We start from the raw sequence: 23,949 nt of genomic DNA on the forward strand, positions 1-23,949 counted from the left end.
AACTTTAAAATTAGTTTATTATCATTATCAGTAGTGGTTGTTATTCTTGTAGTATCCATAAGCCTCTGATGAAGAATGTAACAGAAATAGTATGGTCATCATTTTTATTCAGTATACGAATAAGGAGTTTTACAGAGTTCCAGCAAAAACAGTAAAACATACCTTTGTCACAAGTAGAAAATTTGGTTTATTTATGGTACATACAGTGGGCAAAAACATTCTTTGAAAAAAAGGTGCCATTTTTTAAGGCATTTAAACTCCCAGAAGGTAACACTGTATACAAGTGTTGCTCTGTAAAAGATGGGGTGTGAAAAATACTCTGACAGTATCATTAATGATATCATGACAAGTTTGGATCTTGGAGCAAAGTATTTGTTTGGTTACAGTTAAGTTAAATCATAGTAACCCATAAATGTTTTAGGAATTGTTGAGCGGTCCCTCTTTTTTCATTATAAATAAGAGATCAATTTTTGAAGTGTTCCTTAAAAACAGACAGACGCCACCAACAACCGTGAATCTAAGCCCTAATTTAGTTCCATAACTTGCACTTATAATCTTTTTTAACAGGTGTGCAACCTACATAAGGCATTGGGTAAGAGTCCTGACACATTTCAGTAATCACATAGCACACAAGGTAAATTCACCTAGACATGCCTCATTGGCCTTATCTGAGGGAGAGGAATACCTTCAAATTTGAGCGTGTGATGTGATTATATATATATATCACAAGTATTTGAAATTAATACAAAACATCTGAAACTCTCCTTTCAGATTAAGAGTGAGAATTCTGGTTCTATGTTTCAGTCCAGAGGCGTCTACATGAAAAGGGTTAATGATGAAGTCTGTGGCGGCTTCACTACTTAACCAGAGGTATAGACTGCGTTACACCGGACACCTTAATCCTCATTCGAAGCCCCATGGACAGTTGGAGACAGTGGGTGTATCCCAAAAGTTCAACCCATCTGAACTGTATTCACCCATGCGTTTCTCTGGTATGATAAATGGGGAAAGTTCAGTAGAGTGTTGACAGTCTTGGTGTTGGCCTTGAACACGGCAGCTTATGGTTTAGTAAGACTACTAGCTTACCAAAAATAAAGAAAACCTTACATTAAACACAGACAAACAAATATCAAGCTGAAACGCCACTCCCTGTGGAATGAAACAAAGCACTACTGACAGAAATTAGAGCAAAAGGCCCTCAACCTTGCCTGTAAAGAAGCCTCACTGTTAAGGGTTTCAATAAAGTGCCAAAGACTACAAATAAATAGCACATTAACAAATAAGACATACAGTAAATTTTTCTGTAATTACTGCTTAAACACACCGCTCACATAGACCTGTTTGGTTGTCCTACTGGTGCCAAAAGAGACTCAAATCCCAATTAGCCCTTTTCATCCTCTTCAGTTTTATATTATGGTGAAAAAGCTGTGCTTGAACATGTAGCCAAGTCGCTGTCTGTGGCTAACAGTCGGTGAAGACACTTCAAAACTTAAATAGAGACCCAGACAATTTATGGAAAGGCCTAAAACTCTTTAAAAGCCAATATTAGTTTCAGGAAGAGGTTTAATTTATAATCAGAAGTATGGTAATCACCCCCTTGTCACTGAAATGCTGCTATCCCTGTTGCTATGTTCTGTCTTATTTCCACACATCAGTATCAATTGTAGAGTTTGGAGCTCGTGTGACTCAGCCACTTTTGTGGCTGCCGTCACCCGTCCGCTGAATGCGAGCAATGATCAATTCCTTCGACACCTTCTTGGGGTCATTGGCCAAACCCAGGAAGCACATTAAGTCTATAAAGGCGGTGGTGATATTGAGCTTGCAGCCAAACTCGCTTGTGGCGTAGTCGAAGGGGAATGTGTGATGGTAGTTGTGGAAGCCTTCCCCTGAAAACCAAAAAAGAAAAACTTGTGTTTAGTGTTTTGCTAAAGCGCACAGGCATAACTTGAAGGAGTGGCAAACAGCTGTGGGCAGAATGCTGTCTGATGAGTGAATGTGATTTGATGCTATGGGAAGACTTCAAGGCTGACTGCCCTGTGATTAGATTTACAAGCAACCGAAAGATCTGTTAAGTTACTCTTTGTTATCGTTATGATGCTGTTCGGTCGTCAGGGTCACAACAACAAAGTGTATATATATATATATATATATATATATATATATATATATATATATATATATATATATATATATATATATATATATATATATATATATATATATATATATATATATATATATATATATATATATATATATATATATATATATATATATATATTTATTACTTTTTTTACATCTGATGTTTACATTTTTTATATTTGAAGCTTATTTTACATCTCTATTTATCGTATTTTTATTTATACTTATATTTTATTTTTTATTGTAGGCATTTGAAGTGGACAGCAAAATAAGAATTTCAGTGTAAATGGAAACTTGAACATCTGACAATACTTTGAATCCTTGAATGGTCACAGCAAAGGCGTGCCCACAGCTCTAGGAGAGCAACTATGAATCCCACAGATTATTGCAGTAGTAAACATTCACAGTGCATAGTTGTGCTCTAGACTACAATGACAAAAGTATTCTGAATATGCTACAACTTCTGATTCACACCTCTGGTACCCGGAAGTAAACAATCCATCCTTGTGTTGAAGAACATTGAGGTTATCATCAGAAACTTTCAAATGTGAACTTAAGTGAAAAATACTTCCAGAACAAGCAGCAACAGACTACTCCATTTACTAAGAATGCGTTTACTAAAGCTGTTCTGGAGGAACAAGCAAGATGGAACATGGAAAAACGATTGTAACTAATTAAAATGACACAGATGAGATTTAAAAGAAGGTGAAAATGCTAGTGCTGTTTTGTAGCCAACTATGATCAGTGCTGTTAGCAGCATTATGCCCCCGTGGTGTCAGCCACCACAAATGAAGTCTTGACTCGTAAGAAATGATGACACTGAAAATACCATCAGTGGCCAACTCTAAAATAAAATGGCTAAACACACAGATAGAAAGCTGACCACCAAATTTCAAAGCTAAAACTGGGCCAGCTGGGACAAAATAAACCATCAGCCACTGGATTAGCACACTGTCCCACTACAAATGCCAGATTGAATCAGCTCTGAGAAATACTCCAGCGTGGTTGACTTGATAAGCTTTCAACAAGTGATGAAAAGATCATTCAAATATCCATCACGTGCATAAAGACACCAAATAACATAATTACGTAGTCACAAAACAGTATCAGCACATTTTGGCGGGCCTAATATTAGTGAATAATGAACTTGCTGTTTCCTTACCTATGGCACTGAAAGCAACCAGTGGGTTTTCCCTCGGGTTAATGGTCTTGTCATAAGGCCTATTGCCCCATATGTGTGCAGCGCTGTTGACCAGCCAGGTGGCATTGAGCACCACAGCGTATCTCAGGAGTCCAGGGATGAAGTATGCCACAATCAAGGACTCACCCCAGAAGTACCAGGGCACCAAGGTGGGCACGAGGAAGCAAAGGATCAACACAGAGAGCTTGTAGTGCCTGTAATGAAATAACAAAATGCATCTCACACAGATGCTCTGCCATAATTCAATCTGAGACTAAATCAAATAAAAGAAGATATTTAAATAACGTAAATAGTTTGTTTGTTTGTGTTAGATTAAACTGACAAGAAATCATTTTTTGTTCTTATTGGAAAAGTCTATACATTCTGTAAGCCCACAACACACTGGAAATGGGAGTGTAAAATCATACTGCATCTCGTGTTTGATTTAAACAATTTGACAATTTGATAAAAATCAAAGTCTGTACCCACGTCAGAGTAAAAGGTCCCACAAAGGCCACAAATGTAATCCTACATTATTTTGAGGGCAATTATAAACATATTAACATGATTAACTCCAGACGATTTGCACATTAATTCACTGTACGCAGTTGATGGGGCATTCTTATTGGTTGGCTCTTGCTGATGTTAATCCCCTCTGGCTGAGAGCAGAAGTGAAAATCTGGGACTGCATCCAGAAGAGCAGAAATGTTGACAAATGACCAGTCAGTGGACACTACAGAGGCATGCTCTGATTTGGTCCCTGATGCAAAAAGCATTACTTATCTGTAGATCTGTAGTGTGCTATCATGGTCACTATAAGCCCAGACTACAACATCCTGTTCGGGTTGAGCCAGAGGGAAAATTACTTTTAATAACAAGACGCAAAAGAACAACGAACCCTGCAAATACCTTTCAGTGTTTCCCATTAATTAACGAGACCATGGCGGCCCACCACAGTCCCGAAAATATTTTTACACATCTCATAATAACATTATATCTAATGTTGTGTTTTATGGGCGCTGCTGTAAGCTCGCTCGCTCACACACTTTGGCATCCGACTCAAGACAACCACGGCGATTAACCTAGCCACACCTAAATTTTGAGTGCACACATATTAATGCCTTTATGGTAAATCCACTGAAACAGACCAGTGCAAGCTGACAAGCAGGTTCGCGACTTTATCCTGTCATTTTCTCTCTTTACAAAGACAAGTGTTGCAGTTTGAGTGACCTACCTGAAGAGAGGATTTGAAATCTTCATGTTACGCGATACGAAAACCGCATTCAATATAATTTATCAAATTGGGTCGGACTTGATGAATTTAGCGCAAGGATACACAGTGACAATGTCCAGTTTTCAAAATAAGGTGTCTCTACAGTATGGAAATAATATTAATTATTCTATTTTCTATTCTTTGATCTTTAATTTGATGACTTTTGTTGCCGTTTCATCACCATTATACAATGGGTTTATGATCAAATAGTTTACTAGAGCACAACACTGTTTACAAGAGTGCAAAGTTCTTCATAGGTAGCCTCTTAATTTTGCACCATATGAATGCATTTAACTTTAAAATGTACAAAATTTTCCTCGCCAGCGGCATGCCCCCGGAGCCCCTGAGAGGGGGATAAAAAGACCACTCATCACATTGTCACACTATTTCCTGCATAGCAATATTTTCTGTGGCAACATTCAGTGCTAATGCAGGAAATAGTGTGACAATCATGAAGGCTTGAAGGACAATGTGATGGGTGGGCATAAGTGTTAGTTGTAGGGTTAGGGTTACGGTTAGTGTTATGATCAGTCTCAGACTAATAATCGGTTTTGACATTTTTATTTTTGAAACTTGTTTTCTATTCCAATTTCTAAATTAGTTGGGAAATTAAGATATCAAAAGTATGAAAAATGCTGTATGAGCGTTTCGTGTGACATGTTGAAGCAAGATCTAATGCAGGTAGTATTCATTTTTGCAGATGAGTTTAGCAAGAATGTCATATTACAGGTGGTATTTCATTTCCACCAAAAAACATATCTTGCTAATGCAACAGAACTGCACAGGTGACAAGATTACAGTGAAACAATGATGATATACCAGGCCTTGGACATAGCCTGCAGTGACAGCACCTGATTACATGTGGACTTTTGTTATGGCTGGCTAGAATCGATTTAGTAATGTTTGCTTACCTTCTCTGGAACATGACCACTTTATCTGCCTTCAGGTCTGACATATCCAGTTTCTTGCCTTTTTCAATGACGTCGGGATGTTTGCGAACCAGCAGCCAACCGATGTGAGCGAAGAAGAACCCCCGTGTGGCATTGTGGGGGTCTGCGTCCGTCTCTGAGTACTTGTGGTGGACACGGTGGTCCCTTGCCCACTCGAATATGTCATTCTGCTCACAAAGAGACAGTCGATGAAAAGGATTACAGAAAGGCACCCATAAATATGCATCGTAATTGCCTAATTGAAAATTGTCAAAAGTATATATACATACTCCTTGTTTAGGGAATATAGAATCTGTAATTATGCAAATATTTTTCCATTTCAAAAGTTTAACTGCTGGACACAAGATGTCTCTGAAAACAGTTAGGTCCATTCTCAATGTTTGTATACTGGACCCCGATTGACTATCAAACTAGTTGTGATGTCACGAAATCCTGCTCATATATCCCTGTGTTAAACTCCAATTTAAAGGTGACGACAGGGAAACTTTCCACCTTCAGTAGACGAACGTGAAAACAGCCTTCTAGTGTCAAACTCTGCACATTCAGTACACCACTCTTCACAGTGAAGCTTTAACATTCACATCACAGTCTAGGAACAATAAGCAAATCATAAGTTTGAGTGGAGGACTACTTTAAGATGAGGCAGCAACTTGGAATAAAGGGGAGTACTGTACACATGGAATATTTACATATTTGTCTGTTTTACCTGAAAGGCCATGGAGTTGGCAAGAGCGAGGAAGACTCGCAGTGGATTAGATGCCTTATAGGATCTGTGGCTCCATAATCTGTGTGCACCAGCAGTCACGCCAAGAGCACTGATGAGGTAGCACACGACAGCTGGAAGAAAGAGAGGTGGAAAGAACAGATATCTTAGGGGAAACTGTCACCACTACACAGAGATTAATTTTACACCCATGAGAGCAGAGTCACTGGGACACCATGTTCTTTCCATGACACCCAGGCCTCTTTGTTCAGAGAAAAGTCACTTATGTGGAGAGATGGGATGGTGAGGGCACGCAGGTCTGCCCCCTTGTTGTTCTAAAACTGCTGAATGTGTTTCTATGTGAAGCCTAGACAAGACTACCCAGGATTTGAGGACCGGGGGCTTCTGACTGGCAACGACCAGTCTGTTGTGGTGCCACGCAGCTCACAATGGGATGTCTATGGGAATGGTGATTGTGCTTTGTCTTCCCCAGTGAAATAATATGCAGCTCAGCATTGCAAAGAGAGGGAGAAATTATGCAGTGCCAGAGTGGAAACAAAGTTGAGACTGTTCAGGAATTTGAGCTATGCCTCAACTGTCTACATATATAAGACACAATCATAACAAATTAATTCCAATTATTCAGTATTAACAGTTTGGCTTTTATCACTCAAATGCAAATTTGGGAAATGGTGCACAAACCAACAATCCCAATTAGTTCAGCCACAGCAGGGATGTGTATAATGAAAATTACAAGAGTCAGAGTGATTCTTTCTCCCATTATTCCAACAGACAAGACCCCTCAGGCTGTATGTACTGTAGTTAACAGTGATCACACAACATCAGCACATTCTGTTCTCTGTCTGTGGCCTGGGGGGAGGAAATCCCTAACAAAAAGCTGCGATAGTATTTACTAAATACTTACACCATGCAAGAGTTGAAGCCGATGCGGAAGGAAGGAGAATCAGTCCATAAAGCGCAGCGACATGTAGGAGGGCCATCAGTATGATATTTCTCCACACCATCATCTTCGGCGGTTTGGGACCCTCTTTCTCTTTATAGGTGTCGTCAAAAACATCCTCCACTGTCGATATTTCTGCCATGGCACCTCCGTTCTGTTGCTTGCCAGCGTGGTGGTTCCTGGTTTCCGTTTCAGTCATTTTTGCCGAAGTGGTTCTGTGGGAGCAGTGCGTTGTAGGGAGAAAAAAAAGAGAGGGATGTTGCTCAGTTAAGTGCGTACAGCGGGATGCAGAAACAGAGAGGAAAGTACGGCGGCTGGCTGTGTACATACAGCAGTCTGCGTTTTCAGCATGCAGTCTTGTGTTTTTTTTCCAGCAGCGCCGAGATCGCGATCTAGTGGCATACTCAGTCATGGCACTGTTGCTTCATGGTATTTCGCTGCCGCTCTACTGGTTTATGATACTTACTATCTTATCTCATCTTATGGTACTTATAAACGGTAACGTTATGTATCTTATGTGACACGGCCATAAATATAACCACATCCTACCGCCATATAAGTTACCGATTCATTTTGGCATATCCGGGGGTAAAATGAGTACGCCACCGCTATGTGCGACACAGACTCATGTTTCACTACTTTTACCGGTTGTTGTGTCTGTCTTTATTAATATCATATCCTGAATCATAGCGGCATGCTGTTCCACTTGTAGATGCACTGTACAAACAGGTAGCTAAGTTACTGTGTAACACTTGTAGCATGGTAGCTAGTTGCTACAGAGATGCCCACTTCCTGTAACGATGATGTTATTAACAGTCATTGGTTTACTGAACGTTATAATTATTTTAGTGGTGGCTAAGCTAGCTGGTTATCATATTGGACAAAGTTTGACCATTAGCTCGAGCTATGGGCATGACAACCCGTTATTTCTTTTTAAATGAAATTTAATAAACAAATAAATTATACTTCTTACATTAATTTCAGTAGAACAGCACCTAATAATAGGTTAAAATGACTCGTATCCCGGTGTACATCTGCCAGTAGCGACATACTTCTAGTCAAATACCATGTGTAATTTGCATGACATTCGGCGTCTCTCTGAAAAAGTCCATTCAAATTCGAGTTCTTTTAAATGGCTGCTGAAGGTACCCAGGTTGAGCCTACTCACCGTGTGCTTTCCAACCGCTTCTCACCACAGAGGACCAAATCTGCAAGGGGGATCCGGGCGCTCGTGAGATGTAACCTGGAGGTAAAGATGCAAAAATTAAAGGGAACACTGGTGCGTTGATCCCCGGTTAACTTACTGAAGTCCTCTATCGCCTTATTCCGAGGTCGTTTTAAAGCAATCGGTGGATGAGTCAAGTGATGCCACAGGGTCTGAATATCCCATTGGCTGTTTACTTAACATCCTGTTTACCACCCTCCGTTTTTTTTCACCCTCATAAAGACCATTATATGAGGGATCAATAGATGTTGCCTAATTGTTCCAATCAACTTCTTGATCTTTATATAACTCTTTAATCTGATGAAATATTGCAAGATATCGCAAATACATGTCAGCTCATCTGAAACCGTGATGTCCGTTAATGACAATCTCAGTTTGAGGTGGGGCGACAAAGAAGCAAGGTGCATTCACAAGACATTTCAATGGCAGATTTTTGATTTAGTTAACAATTGCAAGGGTGGTCTGACATGGTTGAGAACTGTGAACAAATATCCAAACTTTTGGTAGATACAGTACATTTTCCCAGTAAAACACATTCTTTTTTTTCCAGTGTCATGTAGACATCAGCAATCAAAAATAGTATGGCCGAAAGCTTCTTACTGAAATTGAAAAGTGGGAGTTTTTTTTACAGCCATGGTGTGATTATAAATAACAGAGTTTTTACATCAGCACATGCTTTTGATCAGTACCCTAAATCACAGAAATGTCGCCACAATATATTTGTGTGTAAATTTTGTAAAATGTCTTTCAAATCTTGCTAAAGTTGCCAGAACAGAAGCACAGAGAAGTAAAATATGAGACTGAATATGAGAATACAAGTTCATTGACATGCACTTACAGCACCCTGGCAGTGCTGTGGGGGGTAAAATTAGTTCATTCCCCTGTCTTTCTGCTAACCCTGGCACACCCTAGATGTTTTTTGTGCACGAGTAGCATCATCCCATTACTTCACTCAAGAGATAAAAGAACATCCTATGAGCCAAGGCCTCCTTGTTGCAATGGATTACCTCACATAATGGTGGTAGCCTCTCACAAACAAAACTGGGTCACTCATAATGTGATGTTATGACCTGTAGTGAACTGGAATAGATGGGATGTTGCTTAGTGGGATGGTCATTCTAGAAGTTGTAATACCGCCATCTACTGCACAAATATAGGTACTGCTTGTGAATCTGGCTCAATGAAACTACCTATGAAAACAAAACAAAAAATCAAAATCAAATCAACATTTCTTTGACAGTGTTAACAAGTTAAAACTATACTTTAAGCCTGACAAGAGTATTTGTCACAGGGCTTTTGTACTAGGCTGCATTGTACTGTCCACCTTCTTTAGTAAAGCACAGTCTGTCAGAGCAGAAGAACATCCCACTGTTTAAAGTGTGTTTAAAGTGTTTTCAGTCTTTTTTTAATAATTACCCCTCTGAGTATTAAGTGAGGTACTACTAAAGGAACTAATAAGATTACAGTTTGTTTGGTTTTTTTTGCTATGGTACTATTCACAAAAGTATGCAGTAATATTTAACCACTATTTCACAAAAGACACAACAGATCAAAAAAGACATTGGAATACAAAACACACATAGGAAGACATGCTTTACATTGAAATACATTATGTTCATAATGTAAAAACAGTGAGATTAACTAACAGATTACCTTTGGCACGTCAAAGAGTCTTTTGAAAAGCAGAAAATGTTGCTGACTTCAACTTTGGCTTGTGGGTTGGACAAAACATGCATGTGAAAATGTCACTTTGGGATTCATTTTCTGATATTTTATACCAGATAAGTGAAAAAAAGAATTGACAAATGAATCGATAATCAAAATAATAATTTGCTGCTGCCCTACTACCAATCAAGGTCTAATCAAGTAAATAAGTGAAAACACCTGTGTGGGTGAACCATGGGTTTAAGATTATTGTAAGCATTTACAAACATTTGCATTATCATCGAGCATACAATGCATCATTACTCAACTCCCTATTCGTTTTCTAAGGCAAACAGAGTTGTTGTTGAAAGGATGGAGTCCATCTCTATACAAAAAGTATGTGCTACCTCTCAAAAAGTAGCACCAGTTCACAATGAGGAGTATGTGGGAACATATCCACAGGCACAGCCAGAGTTGGAGCAAATGCCTCTCCTGTGAGTTTCTTCTGCGGGTCAGGAGCACAACAAAGTTCCCTGAAGTTCCTCATAGCCTCTCCATCCGGTTTACAAGACACATACACCAGCCTGCGGATAGCAGGATGATTTCGTAAAGCTCGGACCACTCTGTGGTGCAGGCCAGCTCGAGCAGGGTTCACGACAGCTGCCACGAGGCCTCCACCTGAGGAGCTCAGCTGAGACATAGGGCCAGGAAGCACCACCTCTGCCTTCCCATGGATAAACTCACAGTTCAGAACATTATTGAGAGCTGCGTTGTGTCTAGCATCTTCCACTGCCTGTTCTATGAGCTCTATACCAATAATTCTATCTACTCTGGGAGATATAATAATGCCAATGGCACCTGTCCCACAGCACACATCTAGCAGAGTACCACCAACTTTTGTCCTCCCTCTACCTTCCTCGTGGTTTGGTACGCACAGGTCTCTCACTGTGCCATACAGCACCTCAGCAGCTGCCTGGTTCACCTGGAAAAAGGCATCGGCAGAGATGCGGAACTTGAAGCCCTGCACCTGTGAATGATAAAACGTAGGGACAGCAATTAAAAAACAAACATTATGTACATGCATTTTGTGCTGCACACTCTTCTCTGTCTATTGCAATCAAAACTTCTATGCTTATAGGGACATCACCAAAATTAAATACAGATGTGAAAACAGCTGTATAGGCCTACTGGAATATACCACGAAATAATACTACTCATCTGTAACAGAAAGCCTGAATTACAGTGTGAGGAGAGATTATAGAGTTGCAATGCTGGAATGTTACAATGTGTGCTGTGTGAAGTCCCTTACAGATTCTCATTCTCATTTTTCCCTGATGGTGTATATTACCTCCTCATATATGTGAGGCTGACCATGCAGGAGCTGGTAGGGGGATTCCTCATGAGTGCAGCGAGTCATGGTGCTCTCCTGGAAAAAAAGTGAGTCCAGCTGACAGACAGATCCTGGCCCCCGCATGAAGTAACCTGTCAGCTCAGCCTTATGGACTGCCACCTCTTCTGGGGGGAGCGTCTGTGGATGAAAGTACACTATAGCCATGGTGCGGCCCTCTGCGTTGGTCCTCACTGTCACCTCTCTCCAGTGACCCCCAGTGTGGAACAGCAGGCAGGGCTCTAGGGGAGAGAGCCGGATGAAGTCCTGGTAGCACCTGGCTACCAGTTTGTGCTTCTCCGGCATGTTGAGCAGATGGTCTCCATTGACGCAGACGATGTTTCCCTTCTTGCCTGTGCCCACGTAAAATCCAACAGTTTTTGGATTTCCATCCACTCCTCTGTTGACAGAAAACGTGGATTTGTTGCGGTAGCCATCCCTCACTGGCGATGGCATTATAGGCAGAACAGGGAACCTGAGTTTACTTCTGACAGGTGACGAGTATTCTGATTGTAGGTCACCTGAAAGATACCCAGAGAGCTGACACAGTATCTTTTCCTGATGCTTTTGCTTGAGCTCAAGTTGCTCATCATAATTCAGCCTCCAGAGAGGGGTGACCACATCGGCCAGCCTTTCCTCCCAGGACAGATGATCAATCCAGGGAGATTTCTTTAGACGTTTTCTCCCCTGTTTCTCTGATGGTAGTCTCCCACCGTGGTCAGCTAGAATAGTGTCATTAGTTGAAATGAACAGACTGGTTTGCCGCAAAGTATGCAGAATCTTGCGTCTGACAAATATGACTGACCTGCAGCATGTAGCTGCCAAAACCATTTTGAATTTCGAAGAAGAGGTATTATGGCCGAGGGTGATGCTGGTGTTAGCTAGTATCGCGAAGAAGAAGCTCGGAGCTGAAGGTTCACTCACTTTGTTGAAAGGAGTCATTATTTTCTGAAGCTCATGCTGAAGGTTCAACTGTTGTGACGTGTTATTTACGTGCCAGATAGCTCCCAACGTCGTTTCCATGCGTCCCGGGGCAAGTAAACATTTCCGCTGTGTCGCGATGGACTCAAACAAGGACGAAGCAGATCGGTGCATTAAAATAGCCCTAATTGCGGTCAGCAACAACCAGCCGGACAAAGCCAGGAAGTTTCTGGAGAAAGCACAGCGCCTGTTTCCGACAGATCAGGCCAAAAGTACGTCGAATAAACGTCTGTTTCGGCCTTTATTTTATGTCAGATAGTGGGCCATCGCTGTGAACCCGAATCAGCTACCGTTACCGTTAGCATAGACGTCTTAAAGTTACACAAGCTGCTCCCAACTGACACTGGTATTTGTAGTTTTTTCAGCTCCCCCACCCGCTATTTCTGTTGAATATTTGGTTACTTAATGTCCGACATTGGCGCTTGCTTGTCCGCATTTACATCTTTAACGTCCTTGCTAGCAGCTAACGTTACAGTGCAGTGCTACCCGTTAGCTCACTATGCTAGTGAAATAACTAATTGGGGAAACATCCTCAGGTGGCAACCTTGAATAAAATGACACCACTTCTTTTGCAGACTTATTGGAGACGTTAGCGCAGAATGGTAAGCCGCCGGACGAGAATGGCGGTCCTGTGAACAGAGACGGACCCGCTATGAGGCACCGCAGCCACCGAGAGGAGGCTAATAATTCCGCACAGGGGGCCACAGACTCGGCCAAACCATACACTGCAGAGCAGCTGGATGCCGTCAGAAAGTCAGTACACATGTGGATCTTTTGTTTTAGTAATGTTATATTTTAGTGCTATAAAGGACACAGTGGAGCTGACTAAATTAAATATTATAGCACATTCAGTCTATCATGGGGTGGGGGATGTGGTCTAAAATAACCTTATCAGTGTGTGATGATCAAGCTCAGCTAGACCACTCAAATACATTCATTTTAGTCCTGGCTATAGTGAGAAAGATCATTTGTATTGCGATGATAAGGAAACCCCTATTCGAAAGCATTTAATGTTTTAGTTATGATTTTTGTTGAAGGTTTAGAGTCAGAAATACTTTAAAGCTGCACAGGTTGGCTGTAATAATTTCATACTTATAATATGGTTTGCTGATGCATTGATAAGTGTTTGTGTCTTTAATGTTAGCTGAATTAGGTACTTGATTTCACATTCATTACTCAGGGATGTATCTCTATGTTGTTTCCAGTGTGTTGTTTTTTGATTTTTTTACTGCAGGATTAAGAGCTGTAAAGATTATTACCAAATTCTGGGAGTTGAAAAGACAGCCTCTGAGGAGGATCTTAAAAAGGCTTACAGGAAACTGGCTCTGAAATTTCATCCAGATAAAAATCACGCACCTGGAGCCACAGAGGCATTTAAAGGTAAAATTAAAAGCAATCTCCTGTGGTGTTCTATGGAAGACATGCAAATGTAAGCATACTAAATGCAAATTTGTGTGTGGGGGGATTATGTGTCTTTCAGCTATTGGTAATGCCTATGCAGTGCTGAGTAACACTGAGAAACGAAGGCAGTATGACCAGTATGGAGAGGAGCGATCCAACCCAAGCAGACACAGGCACCATCGTGATTTTGAAGCGGACATCTCACCCGAGGACCTCTTCAACATGTTCTTTGGTGGCGGCTTCCCATCGAGTAAGTAGAAGGCAGATGAATTGAGGTTATTGTTGCAGTGCTATCAAGGCCCAAGAGTATTTTGGTTTTCATGTGTAAATGCCATGTAAACCATTTAAACCCTTCTTAAATATGGTCTGCATGACCTGTGACAATGGGACTATGCTGGCAGTATTGCTTGTTTTATGCCATTACCTACAAAAACTGTATACCTTACAACTGTAAAAGTTCCAGGGCATACCAAACATTTTTAGATTCCCTTTCTGCCTTTAAAACAGCAACAGCGCATAATACTGATATGGTATGGTAAACAATGTATTTACACATTTGTCTCCATGTAATGCATTTGCTAAGAGGGACTGCTTAGTGTGTCTGTCTGATGCCCTCATCTGATGCCTATTGTTCCTGTCTGCCGCCCTTATCAGCGGCCAGTCTCTGGTCACAGTCAGTGACATAAACCTGTCTTACCAGGTGTTCAGCCTTGAAGATTTCCTTATTTTTTTGACTCTGCCTTTTCTTTTCAGCATACACAAGCAAAATAAAGACAGTCTTTTATAGTGACATTATCTTATCATTGACATCTTACAAGCACGTGAAAAAACTTTGTATCAGATTCACAGTTGCATGAACATGGTTGGCTAGTTGCAATGCTTTCCCCTCTGTGATGTTTACTGGAGTGAAAATGCTCACTGCTTAGTAGTTAATTCCTTTCATTTCTTCTATAATTACTACATCCATTGAACTGCAGTGTATACACACTATTTGGAGTGAACAGGCTAAAACCAAAGGCTAAACAAATAACCAAAAAATGGAACTCTGCCTGTAAACAGGCTAAACAGTACCTAAATACTTACTTCTGTCGGGTGGAATATATGATTATTAGTGAAATCAGCTGTTGTAATTGATTGGGTTAAAACCTGCAAATTGTTGGGCCTTGATTTCACATGGCTTAGAGTCACAGCACTACTGAGTGCCCTGTAATCTTTCTTTATTATGTTTTTGGGTTCTTATCTAAGAAACTCTTTGAGGGAATTTCTTCAAATTTGAAAACATCTTCTTGGACTCAAGGAGAATTTGGTATTCAAGGTCACTGTGACCTCATGTCCGTCCCATTCTCGTCTCAGGAACATCTGGAACTAATTTCTTCAAATGTGGCACAAATGAACATGGTTGGCTAGTTGCAATGCTTTCCCCTCTGTGATGTTTACTGGAGTGAAAATGCTCACTGCTTAGTAGTTAATTCCTTTATCCTTTAATTACTACATCCATTGAACTGCAGTGTGTACACACTATTTGGAGTGAACAGGCTAAAACCAAAGGCAATATCCTGAAAATAAATCGGTCTAAACAAACTAAAGGACGATTTGTTGGTCAAAGTCATTGTGACCTCACAAAACACATTTTTGGCCTTAGCTCAAGAATTGATGACCATATTTTCCAGTTGGTCGGACAATAAATTGGTGTAGGGCTGGGACAATTCATCAACATAGAAAATGTAATCGATTACGAAAATACGTTTATTCGTATTACGTGCATCGAAGAGTCGCTGCAGATACAAGACCGTTATATATCAGCTGTGCACGTTTATAGGTGATAGATATTTATTAGTCCTTTTCGGAGATTCATAGTGTGTCATACAGCAAATATCAGACCAACAACCAGACAGCAGCTTTACAAACACAAGCATCACCCCAGTGCCATACAGGTTATAGGCTCGTGCAGACTTGTATATCTTGCCGTCATATGACGGCAGTCTTGAAGTCGTTGTGGCGTTCACACTACGTGATCCGTGAGAGGGATACACACACTACAGGGGCTGACAGCTGGTCTCCAAACCACGTTTTGCCAAGAAAACAAACATGAAATGTGAAACGGGAAATGAGCGATCCTGCACATGAAACAGCTTACTAGTTATTATAAAGATGGCAAGTATAAAGACAAAGAATCTGGGTGAAAGGACGGATTAGCACACGCAGGTAGCAGGGATTGTCTGAGCTACAGAGGGAGCTGCAGGTGAGTTAAAAGGTGCAGCTCCCCGACACCCAGTTAACTCATGACTCTGAGGTTACAACTCACGGCCCAAAAAGACAACAAACGCACGTGTGCACATTTTCAGCTGAGGTCTGTGGCTTACTTTGGCTAGCCTTAAACTCAACAATCAATCATGATTTCAGTTAAATGCTAATTTGCTGTTACTGTTACCTTGTCTGTGGTCCGCTGGCAGAACACAGGCTGCTTTTTGTTCAGGTGCTGTCGCCAAGGCAACATAAGTTTCGTTTTACGGTGGACGGACGGTAACATTACAGAGTTGTTGTTATTGTTGTTTTCTTTAGCTTGAAATAATCCCATACTTTGGACACTTTCTTCTTTGTCCCTTGCTATTTTCTCTCTCTTCCTCCACTTTGCAAACAGCTCCATTATAATCACGTCTTGTTCACAGCGTAAGCGCGATGTGCGACAGTAATAAATGTCCGTGCGAAACACTATGCTGTAAAGTTAAATGGATTAAACGAAGTAGCGATGCAAAGAATTTGTGTCAATGCATTTTATTAATCGATTTTATCGATTTAATTGTTATATTAATCGAGTAATAGGCTACATTTTTTTTCTTTAGAATACACACAAATTACTCGTTCAATCAATAGACTAATTGAAACAATAATTAGTAGATTAATTTATTTGAAAAATAATCGTTATGTGCAACACTAAATTGGTGACACTTTTGACTCGAAGGTCGAAGTCACTGTGACCTCAAAAATAATCTTGACAAACAACTCAAGAATAGATGCGGTATTTATGATAAAATCTCACACAGATGTTTTACGGGATACAAGAATGATACAATGACATTTTTTACCTTAAAGGTCAACTTCACTGTGACATTATAATGTCCTGCAGAAAAACTATTTAATGTTTTTATTTAGATCCTTCCAAGTGTTTACTACATATGAGTCTGTACATACATGTATGTAAACTGCAACTTGACTGGTTGGCGGATGCATACAACCGCAGAGCAGTAATCTTTATTTTCTTTAATTCTTTTTAGGTAACGTACACGTTTACAGAAATGGAAGAATGCACTTTGCACATCATAATAGGCAAGAAAGACGAGAACAACAGAGAGATGTAAGTCCTGTCTGTAATACTTGAATTACACTTTAATTTAATACCAGCTGATGTACTATATGATCTGTAATCAAACAGTAATTAAATGTTTTTTTCCCTCTATGGACAGGGAGGTCTTGCTCTTTTTGTCCAGCTGATGCCCATCTTAATCCTCATCATTGTTTCCGCTCTCAGCCAAATGATGGTCACCCAGCCTCCCTACAGCCTTAGCTACCGCCCGTAAGTGGTTCGCCAGTCAGAGAGCTTTTCAGAGTTTGTGTGAAAATGCTCGACATCTGTCTCACTCTGTTATTGTATCCCCTCTATTCCTCAGGTCAGCCGGACATATTCACAAAAGGCATACTTCAAACTTGAAGGTGCTTTTCTATGTGGGAGACCGTTTCAATGAAGAATTTTCTGGGAATAACCTGAAGAATGTTGAGAGAAGTGTAGAAGAAGACTACATCTCCAACCTTAGAAACAACTGTTGGAAGGAGAAGCAGCAGAGTAAGTTCTTACTCGACATTATGTTCCTTACGTGAACCTCAGGAAGAGTGGGTGTTGCCTGGGGATCCAAAAGAGCAATCAACAACAGGGCTCCACCCAACAATTATTTTAATTATATATTCACCTGCCTCTTTTTCTCAATTAATCAGTTAATCATTCGGTCTATAAAATGTCAGAAAATGGAGAAAAATCTCAATTTTACAGATCATCATTGATCCCAAAACCAGCAAATCTTCACATTTATAAAGCTGAAACAAGTGAATTATTTTGTTTTTTCTTCAAAACTCACTTAAAGAGGTGGTTTATGCTTTTTGGCTTTTTCCCTCTCCTTTATTGAGATATATATCTTTTTTGTGCATGTAACAGGTTTGCAAAGTGAAAAAGCCCAAAGTCCAGCCAAAAGGGAGTTCCCATCTCCGACAGAAAGCTCTGCTCTGAACTGCTTGAAAACAGCTCGTTTGTAGTCCAGCCCTTCACTTCCTTTACTTGTGACATCACAATGAAAACGCATCATAAATCTAAATCAGTTGTGTGTGGCGTCGCCGTGACGACAAGCTACGTACTATCTGTGGGTACTATCTGCAATGGAAAACGGAGCAGGGCAGAGTAGAGTCGAGTCTATCGATTTGCGCTATGGTAGCATTTTTTGGCAAGGCAGCAAAGATCGTCAGAACACCGGCAACAGTTCAACGTTTAGTCCTAATGGTAAGATGTGGAATAATGATGTTGTGGACTTGAGTAACTTATACCATCTGCTAGGTTACGGTCGCAGTCTGAAGCGGCTTTGATTTGGATCACACTACCTTGTTTCTTACGACCCGCCCTTCTCTGCTTCTGATTGGCTAGTAGTCCTTACCTGGGAACTGCGCATGTGCAACTCCCAACAAAGATTTTGTACAAGTAAGATGCATCACTCTGTAGCTCAAGATCGGAGCGTACAACACATAGGATGAAAAGAGGAGCTGCGGCAATGTGCAGTATGAGTTGTATATATGGTGTTTTTTGAAAATTAAACCATGTAAATCTGTTCTGGTACAACCCCTAAATAAGATTTAGAACCTGAAAATGAGCATAATACCACCTCTTTAAATAATGAATCTGTTATCAGCATCATTTTGATTAATTTTCTGCTGATAAATCCATCAACTAATCATTTCACCTCTAGTTTAGAGTACTGCAACTGGACAGTATGCCGCCTAGATTTAATCTGATCTGCCTAAGTTTGGTATGGACATATAATATATATGTATAATATATAATAACACTTAGGTTTACTGTGACATAACACAATAATCTAACACTTGAACTGTGTGATTTTGTATTTAGTTGATTTAGTATAGAGTAGTTGATTGAAACCTAGCGTACTTACACAATGTCCTCTTGAACTTTCAGAGGAAGGCTTACTGTATCGTGCTCGTTACTTTGGGGATTCTGAGTTGTATCAAAGGGCACAGAGAATGGGGACTCCCAGCTGTTCCAGACTATCGGAGATTCAGGTTATGTTGGATGGCTAGAAACCACTCGCACACATACGGGTAAGTTTCCACATCAAAGTGACCTTACAGTACAATTGCTCTTCAATACAGTACATGAACTGCAAAGACTCCAGAGTTTGACAATATTTATTTATCCCACTGTCTGCAGATCAGACTCTTGATTACAGTTGACAGTTTTCCAAAGCATACCATATGTTTTTGGAGTGATACCCAACCTTCCATGGTGGTGTTGCCATTCATTTGAATTAAAATACTTATTCAGTCCATTACTGCCAGCACTTAGTCAGCTTTGTTTTTGTCCGTTGACTTATTCACACATGTTAATACAGTTGCGAGCCGGGACTGATACCTGATATTCAAGAGTCAGCTGTGTTTGTCTCAGGTGTCGATGTTTTCCACAAGCACGTCACTGCACCAACAAGAAGAGTTTTTAAAACAGGCCCCCGCTCACAACCGCATTACCACGTGAGGACAGACGTTTGATCAATAAAAAGGCAACTGATAGGTAATCCTTGACAGTGGACCATCTTGAGCAAGAGTCAAGTCTCTGCAAGTTGTTTTTAATAAATAAATACATTTTTTTTTAAAAACATATTGCACTATTTTAAAAATGTTGAACAGCTATGTGAAGTTTGAAATAGTGATAGATCCTAAACTTGGCTAAAACATGCAACATTTTCAGTATGATCTCTTTTTTTTTATGCTGAGCATTGCACGAGTGATGGTGATAATGAATGATTTGTGTAGAAGTTGGTGTGGAGTTTTTTGTCCGTGCATGTATAGTTATCCAGTAAAAGACTGTCCTATGTAGAATAACTATGACTGATTATTTTTGTTTTTAGGTTCGTCTGTACTTGAATCTAATTAGAAGAAATCGGTCGGAGCCCACTCAAATTGGAGCATTTCTGCAGCAAACCAAGAGAATCAAAAATGCCTTACGTGCAGTGGGCAGCAGACCTCATCAGGGAACCTCTCTGCAGCTTGGTGTAGATTGACTTCCTGTAGAACTGTGAGAAGCTTTGAGTTGACTGCTGACATTTTCTTACTCTAGTGTCTTCAGGATGGTGAGAGTCTGCTTGGCGTCACGGTAGAAAGTAAAAGCATAGTTGTGTATCTGAACGGTAAACGAAGCTGCTAAGATAAGCTGTCCCACTCTTTTTGTTTTCCTTTCAACATTTTGAGAAACCTCATGGCCTTCTCAAAGACAGACGTCTGAGCCACTCACAAGGAAAGTGTGTAATTTTTATAGTTCTTACCAATGTAAATATTCATTTTACTTTTAACAGTGCAGGGTTTGTTGGAGTTAATATCATTTACTATAATGTTATTATGTGGATTTGCTTGTAGCCTGTTGGATCATAAGTATTGAAAATCATTGCACAAATGAAAGTAAACCATATTTATTAAATTAACATGCTAAAACTGTATGGAAGTTTCATTGAATTAAATTTGTCTGATGGTTGACTGGTGCATATTTTCTCCTTTTAAACAAGACTCGGACTGCAGCCATACAAGCGGCTCTTTCAGATAAATGCTGATGCTAAGCGTTCTAACAAGCATTAAGCCCAAAGTACAACAGAAGCTGTTGGAAATGTTAGTTTTGCAGGTATTTGTTCAGAAACTTTGTATATATTTTGACCTGGTGCTGGCACTAGATGAGGGATCAGTCATCCTGAGAGGGACTGCAACCAATAGTTGTTGAGACATTTCATTCATAACCACAAATGTGAACCTGGCGCCACAAGAAAAGTTATGGGTCATTAGGATTCATCCTCTGGCCCTGTCATGACAGGCCAGTAGTTGTTGAGATATTCCCTCCCATCCCTAGAGCCACACAGGTAGCGTTGCAAACAAACACACACTTTGTGTGTACTTGTATGATACTGAGTCATAGTCATTGATTGCTTACTAGTCAGAAGAAAACACTTGCAACAAATTTATAGAAAAATAATTTATTTGTTCATGTTCTTGAAGTCGTAAAAAAAAAAACAGAATGCACACTTGAGGTAATACATATACATAAGCCATTCCTATAAAGGTTGGAATTTCACATTCATAGGAAAGAAACTGACTCATATTTAAAGATGAGCCAACCAGGTGAGCAGCTGCCATAAGGCATATAAGTTGGTTCCAAGGAAACCATGATACACAAATAAAGGCCGGTACACCTCAGAATTGTCTGAGCCGTACCATATTACCATATGGTGTGTTGGGAGTCAAACCAGCCTCTTTTCACAGTACGTATGAATTCAGTTCAGCTTTTCAGAGGCAGCAGCGGTTGGTCAACAGCACTCCTCAATCAGCAGATCCCCTGAACAATACAGTTTTCTCTTGATAGCCCTGAAGCTCGGGCTTAGCTTCAGCATGTTTTGGTGCTTTGCAGATGCCTGTGGTGACTTGCTAGCATTGAATAGTTTCTGGACCTTTGGCCACAGTCCACTGGATTCGAGCCTCAGTACCAGGGTCACATGAAAGGTTGGGACCAGGGTGGCATCCACCGCTATTTGGTCCACAGCAGATAGAGAGCCCTGGTCCCCCCTGTCAACACAGAGGTCAATGAGCGCACCCCTGAGGCCGCAGGGCTCGCTGACAGCCAGGTGGAGCAGCTCTTGGCTGATATTGTGCAGTAGGCAGTCGGGTAAGATGAGTTTGGAGCAGCCCAGGATGTGTGATGCATCGTTGAGACTTTGTGTTACAGTTGCTACAACCTCTGTAGCCAAGGTCTCCTCCAGGGGATAACAGAAGAAACTACTGTCTGATTCTGACAGGGAAATGTCTGCCACAGATCCTAAAACAAAAGAGAACATAGGAGACAGGTTAAAGTCTTGTCTGGTAGTGCAGGAATCACTGTAAAAAAGGAGCTCATCAGTAAAAGCCTCTGACAAACCTAACCCATTTGGACTTTGTCAGTTCATGCTCTCTCTCTCTCTCTCTCTCTCTCTCTCTTTCTCTCTCTCTTTGTGCAAGTCAGCGAAACTAAAATTGTAGGCTAATACTTCTTGTTTAAAATCTGAATCGACCCAACAACAAAAGGTAACAGAGCCTCCTCAGACAAAAGACTTACCATTTTCACTCCTGTTGCACTGATCTGCTGCGACCCTCTGATTGATCCCCTTCAGCTCGGTCAGTCTCTGCAGCAGACTGCCCCAGGACAGCCGATTTGAACTCCTATCCTCCGCTGGAGAGGGGGGGGAAACTGCCGTCCAGAGACTGATTGCAAGAAAAAGACATATCTTCAAACAAACAAAAAGATCTGACTGTAAAATAAAAAAATAAAAAGTGTAATGGTGTCCTCAAAGAGTACGTCCCCCCTCTCCTGAGCCAGACCAGCTGGAAAGCACACTGCAACAATGGAACAAAGCGTTAAATACCAACGCCGGCATGCTCCGCCCACTGTATTTCGTAACCAATGAGGTTTCAGCGCACGTTCTCAGCTCTCTATCCTGCCTGGTTTCATGTCTTGTCCCTTTGATGAGGCAAGGGCCAGGACCTCCGACCCCGCAGACTCCCTACCCCCAACAAAAGTTGTTTCTCTAAAGTAATTGAAGTTCCAAACATTAAATTAAACAGCCAAACCGACCCGCCAATTAAGGCCCGTCGCAATAATGCCAGTGAAACAATGAAAAGACACTCCCTCCCCGTTTTAGGACAAAAAAAAGACATGTTGAAAGATGTGGAAAGAGTCATTCCAGTGAATGGTAGTTCAAACGCACAACACGTATCTCACGTAGACCTTGTTCGCAAGTGCTGACCATGACTTTTGGAGCTTTAGGCTACTTCTTAACAAATACATACAAAGTAGATTCAGTTCATAACAAAGCCCCTGTTTATGACCCTTACCAGCTCCAGACGAACGAGTGAATTAATTGATATGGAGGATTGTGATGTATTAAAAAAAAGAGAGTTCCACCTTCTATTTAAAAAGATATTGGTGTTCTTGCCAGAAGTTGTTACTAAGGTAGGTATTTGGGCTACATGTGTTAAGTCAATAATTTTGTGTTTGTGATAGGGTGTGGGCGACCATTTTTATCAATTAAATGCTTATAAACATTTTCTAAAATCAGTTTAGATACTGAATTCCAGACACATACAGTAGCCTAGCCGAACTTTGGGGAAAACTCATCTGACTCCTGATTTCAAGCACGTACACACACACATACCAACCCCCACTCCTTGAAAAAAAAAAAACTTCATTCTTGCTTAGGATCGAAGTTAACATCACCATCATCAGTTGTTTGGTCCCGACATGTCATCAGTAACCTGTGTGTTTCTTGTTTTTGTAGGATATTTTAAATTAATGGTATTTCATATAGTCTCCCACAGCTGAGCCATTTTTGCAAGGAAAACATTTTCAAATACTGGTAGAAATGCTATAACTTTATATGGACCCATTTAATACTTGTTTAAACAAGTAAAACTAGCTTGTAGGAAAGGGAAAACAGGACATCTAGAATAGCGTATTTTTGTAGATTATTTAGGGTTTTATTATATATAGGCCTATATGTGTGTATATATGTATAGGCCATAGACTGTATATAAAAAGGTATAGGCCTATATTCTTCTCTGAAGCGTGGTCAAATAGTCTTTCTGGGTGTGTCCTAAATGGTGTAATGCACTGCATATGCAGATGATGGCGCCACTGCACCAGCTTTAAATTAGTAGATTAGACAGTGATGTGCTTCAGTCAGTTTGGTGTGAGTGCATGAATGCATGTCAAATGTTTATGTCTGAGTGGCCTACTGTGATTGAATGTGCCTATGAAAAC

The 23,949-nt window shown here is 40.5% G+C and overlaps 3 protein-coding genes and 1 pseudogene across 3 annotated transcripts; 1 reads left to right on the forward strand and 3 right to left on the reverse strand.

Annotated features, from left to right (window-relative positions):
* Nucleotides 1–90: 90 nt before the first annotated feature.
* scdb (stearoyl-CoA desaturase b) lies at nucleotides 91–8,537 on the reverse strand. The gene is made up of 6 exons (XM_038737129.1): nucleotides 8,378–8,537; nucleotides 7,174–7,424; nucleotides 6,252–6,382; nucleotides 5,507–5,712; nucleotides 3,305–3,537; nucleotides 91–1,886 (listed from the first exon to the last, which is right to left on the reverse strand). The coding sequence occupies exons 2-6, from the start codon at nucleotides 7,406–7,408 to the stop codon at nucleotides 1,687–1,689; spliced, it is 1,005 nt and encodes a 334-aa protein (XP_038593057.1). The 5' UTR covers nucleotides 7,409–7,424; nucleotides 8,378–8,537; the 3' UTR covers nucleotides 91–1,686.
* Nucleotides 8,538–10,481: 1,944 nt separating this feature from the next.
* On the reverse strand, nucleotides 10,482–11,921 carry trmt2b (tRNA methyltransferase 2 homolog B). Its single transcript, XM_038738117.1, has 2 exons — nucleotides 11,427–11,921; nucleotides 10,482–11,105 (listed from the first exon to the last, which is right to left on the reverse strand). Exons 1-2 carry the CDS (start codon nucleotides 11,919–11,921, stop codon nucleotides 10,482–10,484), a joined length of 1,119 nt encoding a protein of 372 aa, XP_038594045.1.
* Nucleotides 11,922–12,366: 445 nt separating this feature from the next.
* On the forward strand, nucleotides 12,367–20,648 carry dnajb12a (DnaJ heat shock protein family (Hsp40) member B12a). The gene is made up of 9 exons (XM_038737125.1): nucleotides 12,367–12,658; nucleotides 13,022–13,199; nucleotides 13,681–13,826; nucleotides 13,927–14,097; nucleotides 17,123–17,202; nucleotides 17,312–17,421; nucleotides 17,516–17,688; nucleotides 19,081–19,223; nucleotides 20,027–20,648. Exons 1-8 carry the CDS (start codon nucleotides 12,487–12,489, stop codon nucleotides 19,200–19,202), a joined length of 1,152 nt encoding a protein of 383 aa, XP_038593053.1. The 5' UTR covers nucleotides 12,367–12,486; the 3' UTR covers nucleotides 19,203–19,223; nucleotides 20,027–20,648.
* A 467-nt stretch (nucleotides 20,649–21,115) lies between these two features.
* LOC119917053 lies at nucleotides 21,116–22,484 on the reverse strand (annotated as a pseudogene).
* Nucleotides 22,485–23,949: the final 1,465 nt, after the last annotated feature.

Source organism: Micropterus salmoides, unplaced genomic scaffold (genome assembly GCF_014851395.1).
Source record: "Micropterus salmoides isolate LMB-PRFRI ecotype aquatic unplaced genomic scaffold, ASM1485139v1 Ms_hic_scaffold_22, whole genome shotgun sequence".
NCBI lineage: Eukaryota > Metazoa > Chordata > Actinopteri > Centrarchiformes > Centrarchidae > Micropterus > Micropterus salmoides.